General features: G+C 24.5%; 3 protein-coding genes across 3 annotated transcripts; 1 reads left to right on the forward strand and 2 right to left on the reverse strand.

The window, feature by feature from the left end:
* Positions 1-391: 391 nt before the first annotated feature.
* path (solute carrier family 36 member pathetic) lies at positions 392-17257 on the reverse strand. The gene is made up of 10 exons (XM_035877645.2): positions 16818-17257; positions 3566-3615; positions 3304-3395; positions 2451-2537; positions 2164-2314; positions 1944-2065; positions 1473-1837; positions 1214-1397; positions 960-1126; positions 392-855 (listed from the first exon to the last, which is right to left on the reverse strand). Exons 2-10 carry the CDS (start codon positions 3566-3568, stop codon positions 614-616), a joined length of 1413 nt encoding a protein of 470 aa, XP_035733538.1. The 5' UTR covers positions 3569-3615; positions 16818-17257; the 3' UTR covers positions 392-613.
* A 3477-nt stretch (positions 17258-20734) lies between these two features.
* On the reverse strand, positions 20735-25681 carry LOC118446695 (uncharacterized). The gene is made up of 7 exons (XM_035877650.2): positions 25584-25681; positions 25070-25211; positions 24623-24784; positions 22683-22821; positions 22293-22458; positions 21415-21508; positions 20735-21126 (listed from the first exon to the last, which is right to left on the reverse strand). Exons 1-7 carry the CDS (start codon positions 25590-25592, stop codon positions 20891-20893), a joined length of 948 nt encoding a protein of 315 aa, XP_035733543.1. The 5' UTR covers positions 25593-25681; the 3' UTR covers positions 20735-20890.
* A 230-nt stretch (positions 25682-25911) lies between these two features.
* LOC118446694 (uncharacterized) lies at positions 25912-27345 on the forward strand. Its single transcript, XM_035877648.2, has one exon. It carries the CDS (start codon positions 26007-26009, stop codon positions 27336-27338), a length of 1332 nt encoding a protein of 443 aa, XP_035733541.1. The 5' UTR covers positions 25912-26006; the 3' UTR covers positions 27339-27345.
* Positions 27346-27398: the final 53 nt, after the last annotated feature.

Below are 27398 nucleotides of genomic sequence, written 5' to 3' on the forward strand. Positions count from 1 at the left end.
ATCTTTGATATGTTCAGCCAGTGAAATATATATATATTTTTGTATGATCATTAGAAAAAACAAAAATTATTAATTATAATACAAAAAATTTGAATTAGCATAAAATGGTTGATATTACTGTTTCTCACCAATTTAATGATTAATAGTTTCTTTTTCTTTTTTACTTTTTTCTTTCTATTTCTTTTTTCTTTTTACTTTTATTTTTACTTTTTTTTTTTTTTATAATTTAAATTGAATCTAATTGAATTTGAGAAATCAATTGTAACTAAAATACATCATTAATTACATATCATTATTAAATGCGTTACAGAAAAGTTAAATTCTGAGAGAGAAGGCTCAAGTTTTTAATTATTACCTTAAAATGTGGTTTTGTCAAATTATAGAATACATAGATATGAAAAATACTAATAACAATTTATTATTCATTTTCATTTGATTCATTCATAATAATGCATACAGATATGAATTATGAGAGATAATTTATCTAATGGTTTAAACAAAATTTTCTTATGCATGATGAGAAGACCCAATTTATGAGACCTCAATTCTTTTTAGAAATTCTGAATGTACAGAATAATAAGAAATCTATTTTATCAATGATTTCTATATTTAATCAACTATTTGAATATACAATTTTTATTAAAGCACTACGAGATCCAAATACTAAAGCTATTATGCTAATTACGCATATAATAATATTTTTCACTGCTATCCAATTAGCTGGCCCAAAACCGGTATCCCAATATGTAACGATTTCAATAAGTGCAGGCATGAAAAGTCCCAATATGGAAAAACAAAATGCCCCAATTAAACTAATGAAAGGTCCAATATTTGGCACAGCTACCGCAAGTAATACTGGATAAAAGAAAGAAAAAAAGAAAAAAATATATATACATATAATTAATAATCAATTAAAAATATTTCTAATATAATTAAATATAAAAATTAAAAATGTTTACCTGCTCCGGTAACCATAGTTGTTCTTAAAATATAATTTGCTAAAAGTGGTTTCTTCTGAAAATGATCTTTAATTCCAGTCCATGCAATATCTAAGCATACATAAAATTGTAATCCAAACGTACAATAAACTGCTAATCCAATTAAAATTTGAACAACTTGAGCCGGGCTATGTGAAAAATAATAATTATAAAATTGTATTTATATTTTAATATAAATAATTTATTAATATTAATAAATAATAGATATATCTTACATTTCTCGGGTGGGTAAATTCAAGGTAATGCTATCCAATGTTAAATCTTGATATTTGATATAACCTAAAAATCCAAGAAGAATATATATAAGAGTTACGCCAGACATTCCTTTATTGAGAACTCCACAAATTCCTATGATATGTTGCGGTGTTTTCATATTATTTTCCAATGGCATAATGACACCTGTAAGAACATTATTATTTATTTTTCTTTTTTATTAATTAATATTCATATGATATATATAAAAGATAACCTTACCAATAGCTTCCATGGCAAAAACTGTAATGCTAAAAAAGTGAGGGAAATTTTGAATAGGTGCTGCCAATGGTACAGTATTAATTGGTGGAAGATCCCATACTAAATAATAAAATGTTATTCCCAAGCCAGTACCCATAAATATATTAGCTACCATGGAAACTGGTGCAAGATATTTTAAATTGGGTATCCAGCTGAGTAATATCAAAGGTATTAACAGGCAAGCTGTAATTTCACGTATAATAGTATCCTCTAATGCACTTTTATTATAATGTTTAATTACTTTTTCAAAATTCGCAGCAACGATAACTGCGTACACACTGCAGGTGCCAAAATATGTTGTGAATAAACTAATTTGTATGATATATCTGTAAGAAGAAAAACAAAAAAAAAACTCTTTTATATATAATTTTTCAACATAAAATAGAAAAACGATAATATATTATTATATATAATTTCAATGAGATTATATACCTAGATGGTTTGGCAAGTTTTGTTGCCCATCGTGGTCCCATAGAAAATGCTACTTCTGCTACATCAGCAAAGTCCATTTTTGTTCTTCGCGTTTTATGATAAAGAACGTGTGCACATTTGACCTAAAATATATTCATCATAAGACAAACAGAACATTTATTTTTATTAAATTATTTATTCTTATTAAAATATATTTCTAAAAGATCTTTCATTTACTTACTAAAATATACGCACAATGCGTACAAATAAAAGCAACGAATATTGTTGCAAATATTCCAACAAGAAGACCAGCATTTTTGAAAGCAACAGGCATAGCCAATATACCTGTCCCAAGAGAAGCTTTCAATAAATGTGTCAATGTATCGCAATCCCTAAATGTATAAAAGAAAAAAAAAAGGAAAAAAAATAAAAAGAAGAAGAAAAAGAGAAAAGCAAAAGCTTAGAATATTTTCAAATTATTTGTCGTATAAAACAAACATTTTTTTATAATTTAAATTATTATCTTACGTTGTAGGATTGTCAACTTTGCGTTCGGTGAAAGGATTAAATGATTTTCCTTCCTCAATGTCTTTTGGTGCTACTTGTACTTTGTATCTAAAATGATGAAATAATTATTTAAATGATTAAATAACTTTGATATTTTGAAAAAGAAACTTTTCTCATATAGGATATACATATCATTTATCATATAACATTATAATTAAGTTATTATTTATTTTCCCTTTATTTTTTTCTATCATATAATCAAAAAGAAGTTTTATCATGTGTGACAATGTAAGAAAAAAAAAAAAAAAAAAAAAAAGAAAATTATCAAATGTGCAAACACATATAACGTCATACAATATTGATACATGTTTTTGATAATAATATTACATGAGACTGACAATTCCAAATTTTCTATTCTTGATAATAATAAATAATGTGAATTAAAGACAGGAGATAAATTGCAGATTGAATGATACAAATGAAATTTATTTATATTATTGAATAAATCATATTACTGTTAACAAATGTTCATTAATTTATTCCTTTTTTTTTTTTCTTTCTTTTAAATTTGTTCTTTAAAAAAAATGACACTTATTGTTATTTGATTGTTATGAACGTATTGACATAATTTTTTTTTCTTTTCTTTTTTTTTTTTTTCATAATAAAATAAATTGATTATAAATAATTATATATGATAAATGATATGTATATATATATATATATATATATATATATATATATATATATATAAAAGGAAAGAATTGAACAAGAAAGTTTCAGATTATCATTTTATTTATCATATTTAAATCATAATAATCTATATTCTTAACATATATCTAAGATAAATGTTAAGAATAAATAGATAATTATTTACTTGGCTGGTAGAACACCATCTTTTATTGTATTAGTATCATCTTGAGGTAGAAAAGTATCCAATTCTGTTGGTGGTTTATTATTAGCGGCCGCCTGTGTGTTAAGAAAAGAAATTGAAAAAACAAAAGAGAGATAGAGAGAGAGAGAGAGGGAGAAGGAAAAACAAAAATAGTATACAAAATGATATCAATTGAGATAAGATTTTCAAAAGACATGCGATAAATAACAATGATTTATAATATGGAAAAGTTCTTCAAACTTACCATCTTGAAATTTTCTTCTATCTTGATTTATCTTCTTAGACCTCGATCACCTGAACAAATAATTTTTTATTTTTTTTTTTAATTATCAAATCTTAGTTAATGAATAAAAATTAAGAAAAATAATATAAATATATATATGTATATTTGATGAGCTTCATTTTTTTTTTTTTTTTTTTTTTTCATTCGACACAAGATCATTAGTGTAAAAAAAATTGTTTTGTTTGTCCCCTACCTGCCCCCCCCCTTTTTATTAACAATAACGAAATCTTTGTGAATGGAATAGAAATAAAGAAATAAATAAAATAATTATTTAATTATCTTTTTCATATATTTCATCTTTTCATTCATATATTCAATTCTATTATTATTACTTATTTATTTATTTTTTTTTTGTTTTTTTTTTTTTCAATGTCAGGGTAAGCATTCTAATTATCTTTTGTATATATACACGCATTTAATTAATTAATTTATTTATTTATTTATTTATTTATTTATTTTTCTTTTTTTTATTGCAATGTTCCACTAATTACTTACTTTGTCAATAAATCTATTTGATAATAAAATCTTATCGGGAAAGGTCGACTTGCAACTTTCAGACTTTGTCTTTTAATATTGATTCAAGATAATTAAATAAAAAAATTGTTCCCTCCCTCTCTACCTCCCCCTCCCCCTCTTTCTCTCTCTCTCTCTCTCTCTTTCATTTAACATCTAATCAGACTTATTACATACTTGTTATTTTGTAAATTATGAATATATAGTACGCTGATGATGTATTTCCTACGTTCAAAGTTTAATGGAAAATTTAATATGATTTATATTATTGATAATAAGTGGTGTTTCATTTATAACTTCAATATTGACATTTTGTTTGAGTTATAATTAAGAGAGAAAGAAAGAAAGGAAAAAAAAAAAAAAGAAAAGAAGAAAAAAAGAGATCGTTCATTTTTTTTACATACTATTTATTTATTAATTGGTACACATATATATATATATATATACTTTTGACAATAACAATCTACTTTGTTTTGTAAAAAGCAATAATGAAATTATATCGTAACTAAAACGAAATCATTCAATGTTGTTACATATATATATATATATATATATATATATATTTATTTATTTATTTATATATATATTTTATGTAAATATATATACATATATACATATATGTAAATTGTTAAGTATAGGCTGTTATGAATACAAAAAAAAAAAAAATATCTTGACATGAACTATTTCCGATGTTATGAACTCGACGACCTTGATCGTTTATCATTCTTTTTAACGCACAATAGACATATACAAACAAACACATACATACATACATACACATACACACACATACATATACCCAGAAATATATTATATTATATAGAATGTCTCATTTTTAATCTATACGGGTTTTGACCCGTATTTGTATCGTCGTCCATCTTATCGATTTAAAATATACATATATATCTTTTTTCAAAAGATTTTTTTTTTTTTTTTTTTTTTTTTTTTTTTTTTTTTTTTTTTTTAGAATAAACCGTAAAAATATGATTAGAATGATGCGGTCAATTTTCTGATTATTTCTCTCTCCCTTCCAACCCTCCCCCTTAAATTTATGTATTCATTTACTTTCATTCATAAACTTTCGAAAAAGTTATAATCATTCATTGTAAGCAATCACCTGTGTCACTATCTTCGATGATTATTAAATAACATTATTAACATTTTTCATAATTCATTAAATTTGAAAGCTTTTTGAATACTGAAAGATATTGACTTGATAAAATATTGATTAAAATGTAAACTTATAAATGTATTCGTTGAATTCGTACTGAGGTTCATTACCAATTTTCCTTAGACTCAAAATATCGATTTCAATAAAAAAGAAAAAAAAAAAAATTATTAATATAAAAAATTATTAAAATATTTCGATTAATGGAATTCTTCTTTACGAAATAGCCCTGTAACAAGTGTTACATTATCGTATTAAAATCTAACAACTTTTATTTGAATTCTTTTTTTTTTTTTTTTTTTTTTTTTTTTTTTTTTTTTTTTTTTTTTTTTATAAAACCCTCTCTCTTTCTCCCCCCCCCCTCTCTCTCTTTCTATTATCTTCTTTACTAAAGTGATTATATAAATATATCCTCAGCTGTGTAACTCATATTCCCGCCATTTTGCTTTCAATTCCAGATGTTTTGCAATTAAAACGTGAAATAAAGAAGAAAAAAAGAAAAAAGGAAAATGATGTCTCACGTCAAATTATTATCTATCAAAAATCGTTATAAAAATTTATAATTCAATAATTTCGTTAATGATGACAAATAGGATTGATAAATTATTACTAAGATAAATTATAGGTTATAAATGTACAGACTCGTAAAAAGTACAAAAAAATAAGGATTAATGAATAATATATGAAAGAAAAAAGAAAATTAAATAATTTAAATAAGTATTTTATAATGCTGATTAATAAATAATATTAATAATAATAATAATAATAATAATAATAATAATAATAATAATAATAATAATAATAATAATAATAATAATATAATAATAATAATAATAATAATAATAATAATAATAATAATAATAATAATAATAATAATAATAGTAAAAACAAAAGTGAAAGAAGAAAAGAAAAATTGAAAAATATATAATAAAAGTAAATAAAAATAGTAACAATTATTGTAATAAATAAATAACAAAATAAATGAATAAATTATCGTGGTAATAAAAAAAAAGAAAAAAGAAAAAAAAAATTTTGTCAAAATACATATATAAATTTTTTTTATTAAAAAACTGTTTAATGTATTTTTTTCTTATAAAACTTCAATTTTTTTTAATTATTATTTTTTATATATTTTTATATACTTTTATTATTATTATTATTTTAATTTTTTTCATGTGGATTGACAGATAGTCCAATTAAAAAAAATGTTTGATATATTCCTTTTCATTTTTGTTTCTTTTTTCTAAAATTTCAATTATTTCAATTCTAAATTTAATTTATTTTTATTTGTATTTATTTATTATTTTTTTGTTTTTTTTTTTTCAATTCTTCTATGTACATAAAGTAAAGAACAATTTATTGTACATATTTTTTTGTATCTTATAACTGTCTGTTAATATTTCAAAGTATGACTCTCAGATTGTGTTCTTTATGTTACAAAGAGAGTGCACACATATTTATAGATCGCAGGTTACTAATTCACGTTACCGCGTATTCACCTAATGTATTTTTAACTGTAAAGTTATTCGTACGTTATATACTATTCACAGAGATATCTACGGACATTTTAACCGTCATAAAATTTTTCAAAATTTGAAAAATAAGATGGATTTATAATTATTGTTTTTTATTTTATTTTATTCATTCTTTTATTTTTTCATTTATTTATTTATTATTTTTTTTTTTAATCGTATTTGATATATTTAATTCGTTACCATTTTATTTTCTTTTTATTAATACTTTTTTTTTCTTTTTTTTTTTTATTTATTATTCTATTTTTATTTATTTATTTTTATTTTTTACATACTTTATTTATTTACTCTTTTTCTTTTTATATTTTATTTTACTCTTTTCTTTTCTTTTTTTTTTTTCCTTTTTTATAATTCGTTAATTTATTAATTATACCGTAATCATGTCTCGACCATAGCTTTAATATATTACCGCTGGAAAATTATCTTATAATGAAAATTGTGGAAGATAAAATTTAAAAAGGAAAAAAAAAAAAAGAAAAGAAAAAAATTAACAACGCGTTACAAAAATCGCAATCGTGAACAGATAATTTTTCTCGGTGTATTCTAATTATTTATTTTTAATAGAAATTATTTGTCTATGTGAAGATGAAAGCACATTTTAAATTAATTATAATGATTTATTTAATTTTCATTATAAAAAGTGCAAAAAAGAGATGGTAAATAGTCTACTTTCATTTTAGAATATTTCCATATAGCGCTTGTCGTAAATTTTTTTTTTTTTTTTAATTTTCAATTTTTAATTGAGATTACCGTCAAAAGTATGATCTATTTTATCGAGCGATTTTTTTATTCATCCAAATCTTTTTATTAAAAATATTTTTGCTCAAGTATTGAATTTATTTATTCAAAAATGAAAAAAAAAAAGAAAGAAAAAAGAAAATAATAATTCAACAACATCGTACGCAATAATTCATACGTAAACATTATGAATAAATAAATAAATAAATAAATAAAAAAAAAAGTAAAAATGATTAATAAAAATTTTACTAATGTAACTATTGACATTACAATAATATTCGATTTATAGCAATCAATATGAAATCATTCTCCTCCTTGAATTTCCTCCATCAAAATTATCACAGTTACTTCGTATTATTTATTAATGCGGCAATTAAAACTGTTATTTTACATTCTCATATTTAAAAATAATCAATCATTTTAAATGCCATAATCGTTTCCTTTCTAGGAATTATGATAAGAAAATAAAAAAGAAAAAGAAAGAAAAACGAATTAAAAATCACTGAAGGTCAAGATAACAATTATAACATTATGACGTATGAGACACGATTAAAAGAAGAGAAAATAAATTCAACAAAGTATGAATAAAATTTTATTTCGATGTTATTTCAATTAAAAAAAAAAAAAAAAAAAAAAAAGAAAATCAAATGAATTGATTTTAAAATAATTGAAAAGTAAATTTTTTTTTTTATTCAATAACATTTCTACTTTATCGACCGATTATTATTCCATTAAAAAACTTCAATGAATTTAATGTTTCATGTGATGCAGATATCTAACTTATCGATCAATATTCTATTAATTGAAGATGTTTTTTTTTCTTTTCGTATTTTTAATTGTTTGTAGATTAAAATCATAATTAAAATGGACTTATTCATTGATAGAAAAAATGGATCATTTTCAAATACGATAAATCGCGAGTTATCTATATCGACCTATTAATACACATACATATCTGTGTGTGTGTGTGTGTGTGTCAGCGTGTAAAATATAATATTTGTTTGATAACTTCGAGGTTTGTAATGATAATTATTATCATTGACTTTGAGTTAGTTATTTGTTTCGTGGACGTTTCAAAGAAATTTTCTATTTACTAGTTTTATATCTTTATGTGTGTGTATGTATGAAATTAAAAGTAACAAAAACAAATGTTCACTTTTGTTTTTTATAAAATTTTATTTAAAAAAAAAAAAATTAATTTTTTGTTAATTTTGTTTCTTTCTTAAATATTATTTGTTAATCCTTCTTTTTCATTTGAATAATTTAATAAATTTTTCGAACAATTTTAAATTTTTATTATTCATTCGTCTTTATTCTATGCATATTTGTATTAAAAAAAAAAAAAAAAAAATTGTTAATTTTTTATTTTACGATTTTATGATTTATTGTTGTGTACACACTTTTTTCATCTTTCTCTCTCTGCGTATGTGTTATTCTATCCGAATATATTAAGAATAATTTTACGATGAGAGAGATGCTAATATAATTTCATAACATAATGTAATACTAAAACATAAGTTCATTTAATGAATAACAATAATAATAAAAAATTATTTATTAATAAAATTTACTTAAAACCAAAGCTCATTTGTGGTTTACGAACATTAAGTTCAAAATGATTACATAAATACAATAATATTATTGGATAATAAATATTCCAATGATCATAAAAAAAATGATTTATGAAATTTTACATACATACACACACACACACATATATATATACATAGCAAAATAGGAAATAATTGAAATTAATAATCGTATAATAATTATTTTATAAGAAAATCTACTTTATCGACGGTGTAATCTATGATCGATATATTACATTTTTAATTTTTATTCATTTCATTTTATTTATTTTCTTTTCTTCGCCCATAGCTGTATTTTTTTTCTCCTTTAAATAAGCTCCGCACGTGATGCAATTTTTATCTCGTCAACATCTGACTCGTCGTATCTGATCGATCGAGAAATGATGCTTAGAAAATATATTTAGATGATGCGTTTTAGCGTAGGCGAATTCGTTCACACATATTGGACATATTAAGAGTAAACTATCGAACGTTTTTATCTATGCTTTTATCAATGGAGGATATCGTGATGTCAAAAAAAAAAAAAAAAGTAATATAAAGGATAGATCAAAAGTCCCTAGGTAGGAGTAAAAGTTTTAATTTTAAAAATCAATTATTCTTATTCGATATCTTTTCAGGATAATATATATAGCCCGCAATTGTACGATCTAAGAAAAAAAAATGTCTGAAAGATCACGAAAACTGATTAATTGATTTTTAACCTAAAAATTTTTGGTCCACCTAGGAACTTTTGACCCGTCCATTATTAAATCATATTAATTTAATACATATAGTAATAATAATAATAATAATAATAATAATAATAATAATAATAATAATAATAATAATAATAATAATAATAATAATAATAATAATAATAATAATAATAATAATAATAATAATAATATTGTGAACACTTCGTTCCGCCTTCCAAGATGGCCGAGATAGAAATAAATAAAAAATGACAGTATTAACGCATTAAATGTAATCTTTCAGTAATTTAAAATTTGACGTTTATTTTGTAACGTGATAATCATTAAAACTACGAACATTTTCCTTATTGGTTTTCGTGATGATTTTTTTTCTTTTTTTTTTTTTTTTTATGACCAATCACGTGAGCTGTAAAGATAAAATTGCTTCCTATGAGAGATTATTGGCATGAGCATTAGGAATATTATAGTATAGTATATGTTTATATATAAATCATTTAATATACTATATATAAATCATTTAATCCTTATGTTACAATTCGTCCATCTTAATTTCGCAAGATCATTGAAAGTCCGACTTAAAAAATATGTCGGAAGTGGTCAATTAAAAAAAAATTGTTTTTCTTTTTTAATTATATGAAAAATATTATTTTAGATTAACATTGATTGCTATTAGTTTATTGTACTTATAATTTAATGAAGATATATATATATGAGATTATTATTATTTATATAATTATATATATATATATATATATATATATATATATATATATATATAGAGAGAGAGAGAGAGAGAGAGAGAGAGAGATACATTCATATATGTGTATATATGTGAATGTGTATAAGCATAAGAAGAAACCTACATCAAGAATTGCATCATGATCCATAGCCAACGATAATCGAAGATCTATAAATCGATCAATTTAACATCAATGTTTCATCATGACCTATCTAAGTGGAATTTTGTTATTTCTATTAACTTTGACTTAGCCTGACATTTGATTATATTTGACATTAGTAACAAATCTTAAAGAAAAAAAAAAATCATAATATCATTATAATAAATGATCAATTTTATGATTTGCAATCATTAGATATAACACTTCGTTAAATCTATATATATATTATATGACCCTGTAATTTAATTTTAATATTTAATATTAACAATTGCATACATGAATTATTATATATATATATATATAATAATTATATATAAATAATAATAATAATGTTCTTATTTCATAGATATTCAAATTTTTTAATTTGACTTTTTTTTTCTTTTTTTTTTTTTTTTTTTTTTTTTTCATTTGCAATTGCACAAATTGCATATCGCCATATTCCATGCACGAGCTCCGTGTATTAACAATTCAATAGCATTGTTATCTTTTTATCTTGTTTCATTCATTTCTTTTCTTTTTTTTTCTTTTTGTTTCTTTTTTTTTTTTTTTTTTTTTTACGAGCAGGATAACACTTTCACGGTCATTTATACTCGATCGTTTCGGTAACGTGATCTATCAGGTTCGTTGCACCTCAAAACACCCCCGCCTTCGTTCTCTGAGTATATTTAAGTCTCATTTTAATTTTATACCTCTTTATATCGCGTGAATGGCTATCATATATGCTTGCTTACTTTCTTTTTTTATTAAATCGATAAGATTAACATCAAGCTCGTCAGAATTTAAAAATATTAAAACGAAACATGGATAAAATAAAATCAATCAAATTAATCGTACAGAATTGATGATCGGTACGTTTTTAAGCAAGCCAAAAAGGTTCATTGGTCTATTTATTAAAATTTCAATCGTTAAATTTTGACGAAATTCAAATCATATAAAATTGCAAAGCATAATTATGATTATTTAATCTCAAAAAAGTGTGATTTTTGTTTTTTTTTTTCTTTTCTCTTTTTTTTCGGTCAAAAATTTCAATAATATAAATTAATTTTACAATGGGCATTGAGAATTATTTTTCAACTATACATAATATTAATAATCTTTTAAACATATTGAATATATTGAAAATAACTTATGTGAGAAGTTTTGCTCCAAAGATGATGACAACAACAAAAAAGAAGAAAGGAAAAGAAACAAAATTAGTAACAATTGTGTAAAAAAAAAAAAGAAAGAAAAGAAAAATAATAATAAAAAGAACAGAAAAAATGTTTGTTTAAATAATCGTTTATGTATAATGCAAAGACGAATATTTAAGTATCACCGAACACTAAACGATATTGCATCATGCTATTGCAGTCACGAAACGCTTATAAGCTCGAACGCGTATACGAACGTACACAATATACTACGATTACGAGACGACAATGGCGGAACAGGGCCGTACAAACGAGCGCTCATAATGCAGAACATTTTAATCATTCGAGACACGTACTTGGATGCTTTTATCAACAATTATTTAAATTTAACGCTAAGTTCATTTAAAGTATTCATTCCTTTTTCAACATCATTAATTATTAATGACGACTGTTTCTCGTTTATCGTGATGCAAAAAAAATATTCGAAGTAAAAAAAGAAAAAAAAAGGGTGGGGAATTAAAATGCGTATGTTTATATTTTGGAAAAAAAAAAAAAGATTTTTTTTTCCGAAGATCAAATTTGAGTTTAAATGTTATAAGGCCTCTTTCGGTTGAAGGCAAAAAAAAAAAAAAAAAAAAAAAGATTTTACGAGATAATCGTGTTCTCAAAAAACGTGTGGCGATTTTTGGCGGACAGAAAAAAAAAAAAAAGAAAAATGAAAAACGAAAGAGAAATATTTACTTCCGTTTGTTTTTTTTTCTTTTTCTTTTTCTTTTTCTTCTTTGAAATAAATATATTTTAAGTGTCCTTCAATTTTTCATGTTAATTGCAATTTAAAAAAAAAAAAATTTATATATACGATAAAAAACAAATGACAATGATATTAATGATTGTATGTAAAAAAAAAAAAAAAAAAAAACTATCTAGCAAATAATAGACGAGAAGAAATAAATAATGGAAAAGTTCATATCTTAATGCGGATATGAAAAAGAAAAAAAAAAAAAAAAAAAAAAGAAAGAAAAAGAGAAAAAGGGAAAAAGCAAAAAAGATAAAAATAAGTCATAAGCACTCAGAGCATGATTGTCAATACATATTCGAAAATGACATAACCTAACGGATAATTCGATAAGATAATTTTTACAAGAAATAAAAAAATGGTTTATATAAACGGAACCGAACAGAACGGAACGAACCGGAATATAAACTAAAGAGAAAAAGAAGAGAGAGAGAGAGAGAGAGAGAGAGAGAGAGAGAGAGAGAGAGAGAGAGAGATTTATCTATTTATCGTAAATAGATAAGTAGTTATCTATCGTATAAAAACTTATTTTCGTACTATAAAGATTTTATACAGGATGTCTTTCATTTCAAACGAATAGGAATTAAATATCTTCGATTTTGTTATGATTTTATAAAAAATATTTTTCAAATAAAAATTACTAAGATTTTTTTTTTTCCAGAAAGTCGACACCTCGACGAAATTGATGTATTACTGTAGCCAATAGCGTTTTTTTTCTTTTTCTTTTCTTTTTTTTTTTTCTTTTCTTTTTTGAAATCGAAATCCAAACAGTACCTACAGTGTCCTTTTTCATTGATACTTCATTGAATTCTGATGGTTTCAAATTGAAAGAAAAACAAATTTTTTTTAATTTAAAAAAAAAAAGAAAAAAAAAATTGATATAACAATTTTTGCCAATGCTGTCTAACTTTATCTAAAATTTTCTCAATATTTGTATTTTAATTCTTTTCATATTTTTTCTTTTATAATATTTTCTTAAATTTCTTTCTCATGTTTTATTTTTATTTTGTTAAATGTTTCGAATTTTTTTTTTTTCTTTATTTTTTTTTTCCCCTCAAATTTCTTCGACAAAACACAAAACGATAAGAACAAATAACGTATCAAAATATTGTCGTGATCAATATTATATGTACAAAATAAAACTCTGACGAATTCTTTCCAAACAAAAAAAAAAAAAAAAAAAAAAAAGAAAAAAAAAAGAAAAGAAAAAATGAAAAACCACTAATCGATAAAACTAATTCATTTGATCTTCCATACGGATGATAGTATCCTAAACGATCACAAATCACGAAGAAACGTTCTCTTCCCCTTCCCCTTGCCGTTCCCTTCCCCTCACCGGTCCCTTCCCCTCTCCAATATCCCCACCATTCTTGGATCATACCTTTCGACGAATTTCATCCCTTTCACCATTAGAAAAAGAAACATGAAACGAGTCGTAGTAATGACATTCATCGTCGTCCATTTTCTCTTCTTGTCGGCCATATTAATGTCCCAAAATAAATTTAATCATTCCAATCGATATTTTATTACATATAAATATCTTTGATATTTGTCCAACTTAACAAATAATAAAACTGTATATATATTTCTAAATACGTCCATTTTCTCTTTTTGCTGGCCATATCAATGTCCCAAAATAAATTTAATAATTCCAATCGATATTATATTACATATAAATATCTTTGATATTTGTTCAATTTAAAAAATAATAAAACTGTATATGTATTTATGAATAAAAAAAATTGACGTATTTAAGATCGTAATATAGAAAAATATCGAAAGGCAATATCATCGTTATATTACGAAGTTTAACTCAATGAAAAAGTAATATAGAATCGTGACCTTCGATTTTTTTGTTAGATAATGATTGATGTTTCTTTCACTTTCCTATCGATAGAAAACTGACTAGTTGGTTAGTTGAAATATGAGATGTTTATTTAGCTCGTTCTATGTACATAACAGCGTTTGATTAACATCTTAACGTTAGACTTATAAATTAAAAAAAAAAAAAAATATATATATATATATATATAACGGTATATATATATATATATATACTACATATATTACGTATATATGTGTTCATTAGTATATGAGCACTAGTATATTTATATATATGTATATGTATACACACACAGACACATTGTTTTTTATTTGTTCCATTTTAGAACTTGACATATGGTAGCCAAAAAAATATGTTATACAAGTTTACTTAATTATTATTATTATTATTATTATTATTATTATTATTATTATTATTATTATTACTATTTTCTTTTCATTTTGTAATAGGAATGATTTTTTTTCTTTATTTTTTTCGACTTTTTGTATAATTGAAAATTGATTTTAATAATTGCAAGTAATATATATATATATATGGGAGAAAATGATTAGACTCGATCGATATTATCGACAGAAAAAATTAAAGAATGGCAACATGGCTTGTATCCTTATGATTTTTGATTTTACAAAATTTTGAAAAAGTTTTCCAATTCGAGGAACATTGGTACATCGTATTTTTAAACTCTGTATAGATGGTTTAACGTAATGCTTTTAAGGCGAACAAAATTTATTGTTCATTTTCTTTTTTTTTTCTTTTTTTTTTTTTTACTGTAATATTGAGTTACTTTTATTTCTTTTTAATCTTTCTTTTTATGTTATATTCGTGGAAAAAATGTCGGAGAAATTATCGACAAAGAAAAAAAGAAAAAAACTATGAAATAATACATTCTATTCTATTCTAATCTATATCTAATAAACATTCTATGTATGAATTCAATTCGATTATGACGTTAGAACAATAAACATGCTGACGAAAAAGTAGTCCGTTTTGACATAACATGTCTGCATATTGTTCGATAGAAAAAAAAAAAAAAAAAAAAAAGAACATTATCGATAGAGAAAAGGAAAAAAATACATTCTCTCGATTTTACAATTTTAATTAATGATTCCGATTCGAGTCTGACGTTATGCACGTCGACAAAAAAAAAAAAAACAAAAACAAAAACAAAAAAAAAAATAAAAAAAAAGAAAAAGGAAAAAATAATATTTATTGCCATATGTTAATTAAGACAAAAAAGAAAACATTATCGATAGAGAAAATGATAAGGAATAAAGTAAATACAATACGCATATGAGTCTCGTTTAATTATAATATACAATACGTCATGTAAAAAAAAAGAAAACAAAAAGACGGAGACAGACATACATAGAGACGCAGAGAGAGAGAGAGAGAGAGAGAGAGAGAGAGAGAGAGAGAGAGAGAGAGAGAGAGAGAGAGAGAGAGAGAAAAGCAATCTGTTTCGATACTAAATTCCGTTGATTATGAGAAATTACCGACTGAGAAAAATGATGTAAATATGATCCAAAATTTTGTATATCTTCATTTTAACAATTTCTTAATCGATTCTAACACCATGACACGTGACACGACAAATCAAGTAAATAATAATTATCATTTTGAGACAAAAATTCTTATCGATAATGAAATATTATCGATCGAGAAAAATAATTGAACATATATTTAAAGATTTTCGAAAATTTTTTAACGAACTCTTTTCCAAAACTTTATTCCAACGTGACACACGCGACGACGACACACCGGAAGAAAAGTATGTCATTCGTTTCGATTTAAAAATAAAACAAAACTTAAAAAAGAAAAAAAAAAAAAAAGAAAAGAAAAAATAAATAAAATTCGCCAATTATGAGATATTACCGACCGAGAAAGAATGATCGAATAGACACGTTCCAACATGATTTTATTAATTAACCATTCTGATTTGATATACTAATGTGAGACATGACGACATCTCAAAGGAGAGAAAAAAAAAAAAAAAGAAAGAAAAGCACCATCTGTTTCGACAAAAAAATTTTTTATCTATTGTGATATATTATCGACCGAATGAAAAAACAAAAAAAATATATATATATATAGTAAAAGTAATAAAAGCTTAAAAGAAAATACAAAAACTCGATACAATATATATCACATGTATACAAAATTTTCTTTCGGCAAAAAAAAAAAAAAAAATGAAATAATTCTTTCTTTTTAAAAGTCACACAATGCATTAGCTGCACACATATGTACATATATATATATAACGAAAAATAACACATTCACATATATATAATACATATGTATATATATAATACATACCTCGTGTGTGAGAAGTCGAAGGAAAAAGACCGTTACTTTTGGCAGTCTACCTTTGACTCATTCCTGGCTACTTGCTGCTTCTTTCGTCTTCCAAGTAGTAAACTATTACGCGTAAGAATAAAGGACGAAAAGTCTGGCTAGTAGTAATCTATTTTTGTCTTACTTGCGCGCGAGCGCGCACGCCTAATTATATATATATATATATATGTATATATATGTATATACGCTTGTTTTGTGTATGCGTGTATGCGATTGTAGAAAAAAAAAAGGGCCAAACGATAACGATAAAAACGTAGACTTCTTAATGTTCTCAAAAAAATAAAATGGAAGTCGGCAAAGCTAATGCTTTTCTCATCGACCAATCAAATAACACGAATTTAACCCTCTACCCCTGACTATGAACAATCTCGACGCGACGCCGTCCTAAGCACGACTGAGCCCGCCGAGTGAATACCCTACTACTTTTCTACTATCTCTCTCTCTTCTCATTCTCTCTCTCTCTCTCTCTCTCTCGGGCTCTTTTTCCCACTCTCTCTCTCTCTTTCTCTCTCTCTCTCTCTCTTTTTCTTTCCTTCCTTCCACCTTCTCCAATTCCTTCTACTCTTCCCAGACGCTAAGCATTTCGCATTATTGTACGAATGTATTTCACCGATCGGCCACTTGTGGCGCCTCGGTTCGTATAACGAGCAGTTACATTTAAATTTTTAGGCGCGAAACATATTGACTCTCGATTTATTTATTATTATTATAGAAAAATTTTCTTTTTCATCTTTATGTTACTTCTTTTATTTTTTTTTTTTTTTTTGGTTCTTCTTCTTCTTTTTTTGAACAGTTAGTAATTCATTCGAGAAAAAAAAGAATTGATTTGGCCATCGATCACTTCCTGTTTCTTTTTCTTATATATATATATATATATATATATAATGTCAACGTTCGACGAAAGTATAAAAAACTCATTAGCATTTTTTCGATTCTTTTTTTTTTTCTAAATAGAGCGATTTGTTCCGAAAAAAAAAAAATAAAATAAACAAATTTGTATATATATATATATATATATATTTTTTTTTTATTAAAAAAAATTTTTTTCTTTTCCTCTTAATGACATCGAAGACGCAAGTAATTTTCGTGGGATGTGTTTAAATGATAATATCTCCGTCCGTAGGACGTTTTCTACTTATATTTTACAAAGTGAATTTCATCGTTCGTGAGATGGCAATGGCCGAGGAACGTTCTTACTAACACATTATTAAAAACTACAGACAGCAGACCGACCGACACGTGGGAAGTATAATGCATGATGAAATACTCTATGTCTATGTCACATTGTTGAAAGCGTTAAAAGAGCGCTAGGTCGGTTTCGCTTCGAAATTTAACTTCAAAGCTAAATGGTCAGAGGCGCCGCCATATTTTATCTTCCACGAATCACCGATCATTGAATCCATTGACGATAATAATAGAGTCTGGTGACATATTCTTTTTTTTTTTTTTTTTTTCCTTCTTTTTCTGTTGATTCATGCAAACGCGTGTCTGGTACATTATTATTACGTAAATATGATAATAACATGACGAAAATGGGAATAATAATTGTTAGCAAATAAAATTGCAAGGAATGACTTGAAGTTTGTTAAACCTGTTTTCTTTTCTTCCAGGAATATTTGTTTACGTTTATTGTTCTTTTTGAGTAATCTGTTACATATTTCCTTTTTCTTTCGTTTCTTTTTTTCTTTGAACACCCTATATATAAAATTGCATAAAGCTTGTGGAGCATGCCAAAATCTTTTTTTTCTTTTTTGTATTTATTTGTATAATTCATATACATATATATATATATATATATATATATATATATATATATATATATATATTCGTCACAGACCGTTGCAAATTTTTTTTGGTATACCTTATATAATTTAAAAAAGGAATTCTTTGAAACACCTTGTATATGTTTTTTTCTTCCTTTTTATCAATTGAATCGAAGACAAATTGAAAGTTCTTTGAACTTATATTGTTATATTTCTTTTCCCTCAGAGAAATACCGTATGTACCAGTTTTTTTTTTCTTTTTTAACACACTGTAGAATGAAGGAAAAAAAAAGAAAGAAAAAAAAAAGTGCGTATTTCATGTCAAGGAAAGAATATTTTTTACGTCGTTATAATTTATTTTACATCATTAATGTACATTGTTGACACAATATTTTTTTTTTTACATTATTAGTATAAAAATTCATATTGTTTTTCCTTTGTTTTTCTATTTAATTGGATCCTACGATTTAGCTTTTTCTTTTGTTTCTTTATTTTTTTTTTTATTTCCTTACAAAAAAATGAATGAACAAATAAAAAATGTTAAACAGAAGAAATACCTTTGACGTGGATTTCGAAAATCCAAAGGTAAGTACATTAATGACGGAAAATATATAAATACTTATAAAAGAAAAAATAATATTGATAGAGTAAAAAAGAGGTTATGTTTATTTGTTGAATTGCGTCGGGTTACATTACAACGTTTAGTTTTCAAATTCCACGAATGTATCCAACACAGTATCAGCAAATATTCGTAACACGATCTTCAGTGAAGATATATTAGTATATACTAAAAAGAAAACTTAACGTTATATAGGATGAAAGGAAAAGAAAGAAAAAAAAATATATATATATACACGTATACATGTTTCATTTATATTAAAACGGATATTTGATATTTCATAAAAAAAAAAATTCATCAACATATACATTCGAATTATTATTAATATCAATGTGCAAATTAATTAACGAAATAACAAATATTGTTTCGATATTCTTTTTTTTTTCCTTTTCCATTTTTTGTTTTATTTTATATATATATATATATAAATTGTAACAATTTTTTTTATCGAACGAATGGAAAAAAATTCGTTATGAACATTTTTTTAACGATTAAAAAAAAAGGATTATTAACATTGTTCTCTCTCTCTCTCTCTCTCTCTCTCTCTCTCTCTCTCTCTCTCTCTCTCTCTCTCTCTCTCTCTCTCTCTTCTCGTTAATTGCTTACGATGTTTTCTTTTAAAGAGGATGACGCAATATATGTAGTAACACGTAATAAAATAGTACCACGTGCGTCCGATAGAGTGTGTCATCGTAGAGCGTTCTTCTCTTCTATTGAATCATTTTGCGCATCGTTTTTGCGCATTCGTTGTCGCATTAAATATCGAGACTATCGATACATAATCGGAGATCTCTTCTTGTGGTTTCTGACTGGCGACGTGACTCAAGTCGAATAATAATAGAATAAGAGAATGTAAGACGCACGAATGTAAGACAGAAAAATTACTTTTTCTCTTTCTTTCTTGCTTTCGTTTCTCCCTCTCTCTCACTCTATCTCTCTCTTTTTCTTTTTTTTTTCTTTTTCTTTTTTTACATGGTAATGTGTAAATAATCAAAGAAAAAGAAAAAAGAATAAGGAAATGGATTGTTTACTTTGATGTTTTCAAATAGAATGAATAAATAAATAGATAAATAAATAAAGAAAAGAGATTTATAATATTTGTTTAAGTTCTTTGTTAAAGTTAAAATACGATTTTGAAAAAAAAAAAAAAAAAGAAAAAGATTATATAGGGTGTCCTACGTGTAAAAAAAAAGTATAAATTATTTGATACGTATATAGTGTGTTCCTAAAAAAATATTTAATTCAAACAAAAAATTTTGAACAAGATCGTTTTTTTTTTTATTTTTTTTTATTTTTTTTTTTTTTTTTTTTAATAAAGATATGATTATTCGATAATTATATATAGGATGTGTGAAAAAGATTGGAACAAAGTATTTTACTAAGGAGAGGCGAAGAAATTATCGTTAACATACTTAAAATCTTCATTTGATTTAATTGTTAATAACATAAAAAATATTTGATAGAAATTAATTAATATTATTAAAAATAAAAATTATAGAACAAAAAAAAAATTAAAGAGGAATAATTTCTGGAACAATTTTTGTCTTCTTTTCTCTTTCATTTTCTAATCACTTATCAAAGTTAAGAGTGCGTATGCACTAATAAATCGTAAATATTTTTTATGTTTGTGCTTGCACGTAAAAGAAAACAATTTACATGTGCGAAAATCGCCATTCCGTTATTGGTCGTTTCCCTTCCCACTTTACTGGCAAATGAAATTTCGTCGGTAAATTTTTAGCATACCAGGTGTTCAATTCATGGAGATAAGGCTTCGTAACCATTCGTAACTCTTCGTTACGTTTCTTATTAGTTTTTGGAAATTGTGTTAGTTTGTAAAGCGGCTGCCATCTTATGTCTGTTTTGACATCCAATATTTTTGGAGTATAACCTAAAAAAAAAAAAAAAAAAACCATATTTATATCTAGAAAAACCATATATATGTATGTCTAGACAATGAAATTTTTATTTTTAAATAATAAAAATAAAAAAAAAAATAATTATTAATATATAAAAAATTTTTATTCATAAGTAATAAAAATCGTATAATTAGATAAATAAATAAATAAATAAATAAATATGTATGTATATATATGTTTATGAAATTTAATCGAAATGCAATGATTCATACATAATATTTAATATTTAAATTAATATATTATATTTTCAATATAATTACCATCTTTTTCGATAGAACATTTTATTGGGCATTCCACTTTTAATAGTTTCTTTTCTCGACAGTTGGCAATGTCCTCGACATCTTTTTTTACAGTCTAAATAAAATATTGAGATAGACCAATGAATAATATCGTGAATTTTTAATAAAAAATAAAATATTGATTACTTAAAAATATATATATATATATAAATAGAAATCTTAATATAAAACAAAATTATATACACAGGATGCTTCTCCCAAAAGATTCGACTTGATACTTCAGGAGCGTATCAAGTTTTTCTCATAGGATTCTCACGATACACTCCTGAAATATAAGTCAAACCATTTGTTATACCCTATATATATAAAATCCAAATATTCATACGCAACATATAATGTAAATAATAATAATAATAATAATACAAATTAAAAATATAAAAAATGACAATAAAAATGATAAGGAGAAAATTTTTGGAAATTCAATAAAAAAAAGAAGAAAAAAATACTATGAATTCAATCGAAAAAAAATTTGAGAGATTCAATAAAGACAATGTTGATAATTCGCTTAAAAAAAAAGCCTTAAAGATTTGATTTAAAAAAAATATTTAAAAAATAAAAAAGAAATGTTATAACTTAATCTTCACAAATTGAAAAAGTCTTTTTAGAAACGTTCATAATAAAACACGACACCGGATATTTAATTACATACACCAACGCTATCATTCTCACGCGATCATTCTCATAAAACGCTTCAAATTGTTTCTATCCATAAATTGATTAGTTAAAGAACGTGGAGGGTATTTAAGGGAAGAAAAAAAAAAAAGAAAGAAAAATACATAACAAAAAAAAAATGAAAAAAGAAGAAATCAGGTCAATAAATTGTATCATAAAAATCGAACCTCAATCTCGTGATTGGCATAATCAAATCCTTGTACAGTGCATTCTGCTTGATCATATGCATAATCGTTGATATAACCTATAGGGAGTTTCAATTCTTTTTTATCACCTTTGTCTTTCCACCAAAATGGCGGCTTCAAAATATAACATGGCTGCTCCTCGTCGGATCTAATTAATTATTATTATTATAATTAATTATTATTAATTTATTTGTATATATGTAGGGAAACAAAAAATTTCTTTTTCTTTCCCCTCTTTTTTTCTGTTTTCTTAAACACTTAAATTAGAAAAAAAAAATAAAATATATATATATATGAAATAATGGAAATAAAAAAAATAAAAAAAAAAAAATAAATAAATAAAAAAAAATAGAAATTATTCAAAATTTATACTTCGATATTCTATTTTTCTTTTTTGCTTCTTTTGCGCCACATTGAAATTTATCAAGGAATATTTCCTTCGGTACATTTTCCAAACGTTTCTCCTTAATATACTGATACTCGTATTTTTTTGATCTTGGAAATAGTGAACCTTGAAAGAAGAAAGAAAAAGATTAAATGACATGAAATAAAATAAAATAAAATAAAATAAAAAAAAAAGAAAACAAAGAAACGATCTATAGGACTGCATTAATTTGACAAAAATTCGATAAAAATGTTGAGAGATATTTTCGTTAATATAGGGTGCGACAAAAGTTTTCAGATGTACCAAAAGTACTCTAGATTGACTCTGCGTTAACTTCTCCTCGGATTAATTTTTTTTTTGCTTATTATTCTTTTTTTTTTTCTTTTCTTTTTAGATCTTAAAACTGCAAGGCTAATTTGAAGAAAAAAACAAGAATCACAAATTTAATTGCGAATTCTCGAAAAACGGGAATCCGCAAAAAAAAAGAAAAAGAAAAAGTTGAATCAATTTTTGACCCATACGAAAATCTTTTGGCACACCCTGTAGAATAAAGATACGGTAAATTGGTGAGTCATTAAAAAATTAGTGTCGTTAGGGTATTTCAAGAATTAGTTCCCTAGAATTCTAATCAGTCTATATCGTTTGTGCGGTTAATATTCGAATTGCTCGAAATTGCTTATGCATTTCATTATTTATATATATGTGTGTGTGTATGTGTGTGTGTGTGTGTATGTATGTGTGTATTTCGATTACTTTTAATCGAGAACAATTAATATTCGACGAGGACTATTAAGATCAGAGATTCGTTATATGATCATTATTGCACAATCAGGATCATATATAGGATGCTCCAAAAAGTTATTCCACTGGATCCACTTGATACGATCCTGAGATATATATATATATTATAATATTATTATTAGAATACTAAAAGAAAAAAAAAAAAACGCATATATTACAAAATTACACACAATAGTTATATTCAATAAATTTTATTTAATAAAAAAAAGTATACTATTTAGTAAAGTGTATTATAAATATAAAGTATATTCTATATTAGTATAGTGAAATATACTTAATATAGAGTATATTTAGTAAAAATAAAAGTATACTATTATTTATGAAAAAATTAGTATAAATTGTTACATACAAAAATTGTGTTTATATATATATATATAAAGTATAGTATTATTTATTATATAAATAATATAATATAATATTTATATATAGGACGTTTATCTTGATACGCTCCTGAACTATAGTTAATATAATGTATCAAACATTTTAGAACAGAGACACCCTACATATATATATATATATATATATATATATATATATATATATATATATATATATATATATTAGTATTATATAAACACTGTTATACTATTATGTATACCCAATAAATTTAATATTAATGTTATATTATTAAAATATATTAAATAATAATATAATATTAATAAAAAGTTATACTAAATAATAGTATAGTATTAAAAAAAAAAAAAATAATACAATACAATACTATAATATTATTTAATGACACTATGTACTATCAATTTTTATTTAATTAAAAAATCTAAAAAGATATATATATATAGCTATATAATAAATATAGAAAATATCTGTATCAGAATAGTTCAATATCAAAAGAAAAGAAAAAAAAAAAAAAATAAATAAATAAAAAGGAAAGAACTACTTTATCAATGACGCCAGATTATCTCTAAGAATCACTTATCTATCACCGATAGCATGTCAATATTATCGAACTTTCAATATTCAATTATTTCTGATAATTCCAGTTCTGATACATGAAAATCTAATCAACCTCAATTTCTTAATAACATATAGATAACAATTATATATATATATACATACATATATATATACATACATATATATATATATATATATATATACACTTACATACCTATATTATTATCTTGATTGGAATATTTCAATCGTTTAATAAAAGATGAAAATTCGTGAATAAGGAAAGCATCTTTCGACTGGGCGTACCAAGATCCCTCCTTTTCTGCAAACGTGTTAAGTGTACGAGAATCGAGTTCAGTAGGTGGCGCCACGGGGTCGGCTGTGAACAATCACGTGGGACCTTTATTAATCCAATCAGCTTAATTCGATTGCACTATATAGACATAGACGATGGCTGTTTAAATGCGATCGACCGTAGAGAACCTCTCTCTCTCTTTCTCTCTCTCTCTCTCTCTCTCATACAGGCAGACACGATATGTACAGTCTCTCTCTCTCTCTCTTTCTCTCTCTCTCTCTCTCTCTCTCTCTCTCTTTCTCATTGATGCGAGACAAACGTTTCTATTTTGATTTAATTGGCTCGTTCTATTTTCAATCGCTAACTTACTGATTTTTCTTTTTATGGGACGAAGTTGTTTCCCCATACATTTATGCGACGGTCCTGGCTTGCCGTGTAAAAAAATGCCATCGGATAAAAACGTTAATAAGACGTCCTCGAAAACATAGTCGATTGGGGGAGGTTCGGGATACTTAAAAAAAAAAAAAAATAATAATAATAATGAAATAAAAAGAAAATAAAAGGAAAGAAAGGGAAAAAAAGAATAATTAAAAAATTAAACAAATTTATTAATAATATTTTCGATTTTATTTAATTTCTAGAAATGTTTGAATATTTCTTTTTTCCTTCGTTAATCAATTTTTTTTTTTTTAATTATTCATTAATGAATATGCGAAGATATCTATTTAAAGAATATTTATTGAAATTGTTTAAAGTTTTTTTTTTAATGAAATTTCAATAAAGAAAGAAAAAAGAATATTTTAAAAAATAAATATTTTCATTATAATTAATAAATAAAAATATTAGATGTTTCAATATTAATAGATAAAAAAAATTGGAATACCATAAACATGGCGGCACACTTGAAATGTTTTTCGATTAAAATACTTTACTTGATATAATTTATTGAAAATATTCCAAAACATAACCTCACTTCCTTATACTCGCTCTTACATAAACATTATTTATATATATATATATATATATATATATATATATATATATATAGATATATATATGGATCAGATAAATTTTTTTTATATACATCAACTTCATGCTTATTCTATCGATCTAACCTAAAAAAAAAAAAAAAAATAAATAAATAAATAAAAATAAACATTAGAAAAAAGTATCTATAAATGATACGATATATATTACGATCGTATAAACGATCGATTCTAAATCTAATTCCGAGTAAAAGAAAAGATTTCTATTCATAATTATATAAATATAAATATATAAAATATATAAGAAAATAATTATCCTAATGAGAGAGAAAAATTTGAAGAAACAAAGAAAAAACAGTAGGAAAAATAATAAGATGAAAAAATTGGAGATGAATAAATCACCGCCATCGATCTTCGGTATAAGAGAAGAAATAGCTGACGATTACAAAGAGCAATATCTCTTTCTGTTAGAATTTTTTATTCATCGAATAACCGGCGAAAGATTGGCGAAATTGAATCAAATGTTTTTCGTACCTACTAGCGTTGGTTTAGAATTTTTACATTTCACTGAAGATGATAAAATCGAGATAACGCCTGTTGATTTTTTATTCGTTCCACAAGCTGGTATAGCGGACGACGTTGAATATTTTTATTCTGGTAAATCAATTATGTTTGCGATGGATCTTGAAACGACAAGAGACAAGTTATTGGAATTAAATGTTAAAATGACGATAAGAAAAAGAATGCCGGAGGGTATTAAACCAGATATTTTAATCGGCATTGGAGAATTCGAATTGACCAAACAATTTGCTGCATTAAGAAAAGAATTGTTACAATGCTGGCATAGAAAAGTACCACCACCTAAAACATTTGAGGATTCTGTACCTTTGATAATGAATGAGAAACAAGTAGGAAAAGTTTTTCTCAATGTAAGAATGTCCGCGTTTGGTGAAACAATTATTACAGAATTTGAGACACCAGAATGTATAAATAATGAATCTGATTATATATTTAAAGGTGAAGAATTGAATGAAAAATCTTTGGCTTATAAATGTAAAATTGTAGATATTGAAAATGTCTGTGAGGAATCAATCATTGATATTCCTTGTCGTGCATGTGTATTGGAGGAACATGCTTGTTTACCTTGTGGTCGTTCAACTGGTGCCAGAGTAAAAGATGAATTAAATGATCCTAAAAGTTCATGTTCCTTGGAAGCTTTTAAACCAGCTTCTTATCCACCTAGTATATTACAAGATACACCAAAAAAAGATCTTTGTACTGATATAAGTAAACCAAATGGACCAATTCAAACAAGTCGTGGTCCTGCTCAACCTTGTGGCAAAGCCGTTGTTCTCAAAGTTTCTGGTCTTTTGGATGGTGAAGTTAAAAAGCAACCAACCGTAACGGTCTCACCAGAAAGCGATGCAACTGGACAAGACTGTTCGTCTGATCCTGAACATGACGTTTTTATTTTGAGAATTGGTAAGAAAGGACTTGTCGGTGCCGGTGAGAAATCAGATTTGCAATTGGAAATGAGAACACCTAAAGGTCCTGAAAGAAGACCACCGATCAGACATGAGACACGTCAAATACAAGCTGATATTGAGGAGAAAAAAAAGAAAGGGAAGAAGAAAAAGAAAAAGAAAAAATAAGAAAATTCTTATAGTTGAATAATTCTATTGTTTATATGATTATCGTATGCAATATAATAT

Source organism: Vespa mandarinia, chromosome 25, assembly GCF_050613455.1.
Source record: "Vespa mandarinia isolate Hongniang chromosome 25, ASM5061345v1, whole genome shotgun sequence".
In the NCBI taxonomy this organism is placed as follows: domain Eukaryota; kingdom Metazoa; phylum Arthropoda; class Insecta; order Hymenoptera; family Vespidae; genus Vespa; species Vespa mandarinia.

Bases quoted from the DNA above. Each gene is read 5' to 3' on its own strand.
- LOC118446694 (XM_035877648.2), top strand. From the start codon at position 26,007: ATGAGAGAGAAAAATTTGAAGAAACAAAGAAAAAACAGTAGGAAAAAT.
- LOC118446695 (XM_035877650.2), bottom strand. The intron at 24,785-25,069 runs GTAAGTTAGCGA...GATTGTTCACAG, and splicing joins TCCCATAAAAAGAAAAATCA to CCGACCCCGTGGCGCCACCT. The intron at 21,509-22,292 runs GTTCGATTTTTA...TATTTTATTTAG, and splicing joins ATGCCAATCACGAGATTGAG to ACTGTAAAAAAAGATGTCGA.
- path (XM_035877645.2), bottom strand. The intron at 1,838-1,943 runs GTATATAATCTC...TTCTTCTTACAG, and splicing joins AAACTTGCCAAACCATCTAG to ATATATCATACAAATTAGTT. The intron at 1,127-1,213 runs GTAAGATATATC...TTTTTCACATAG, and splicing joins AATTTACCCACCCGAGAAAT to CCCGGCTCAAGTTGTTCAAA.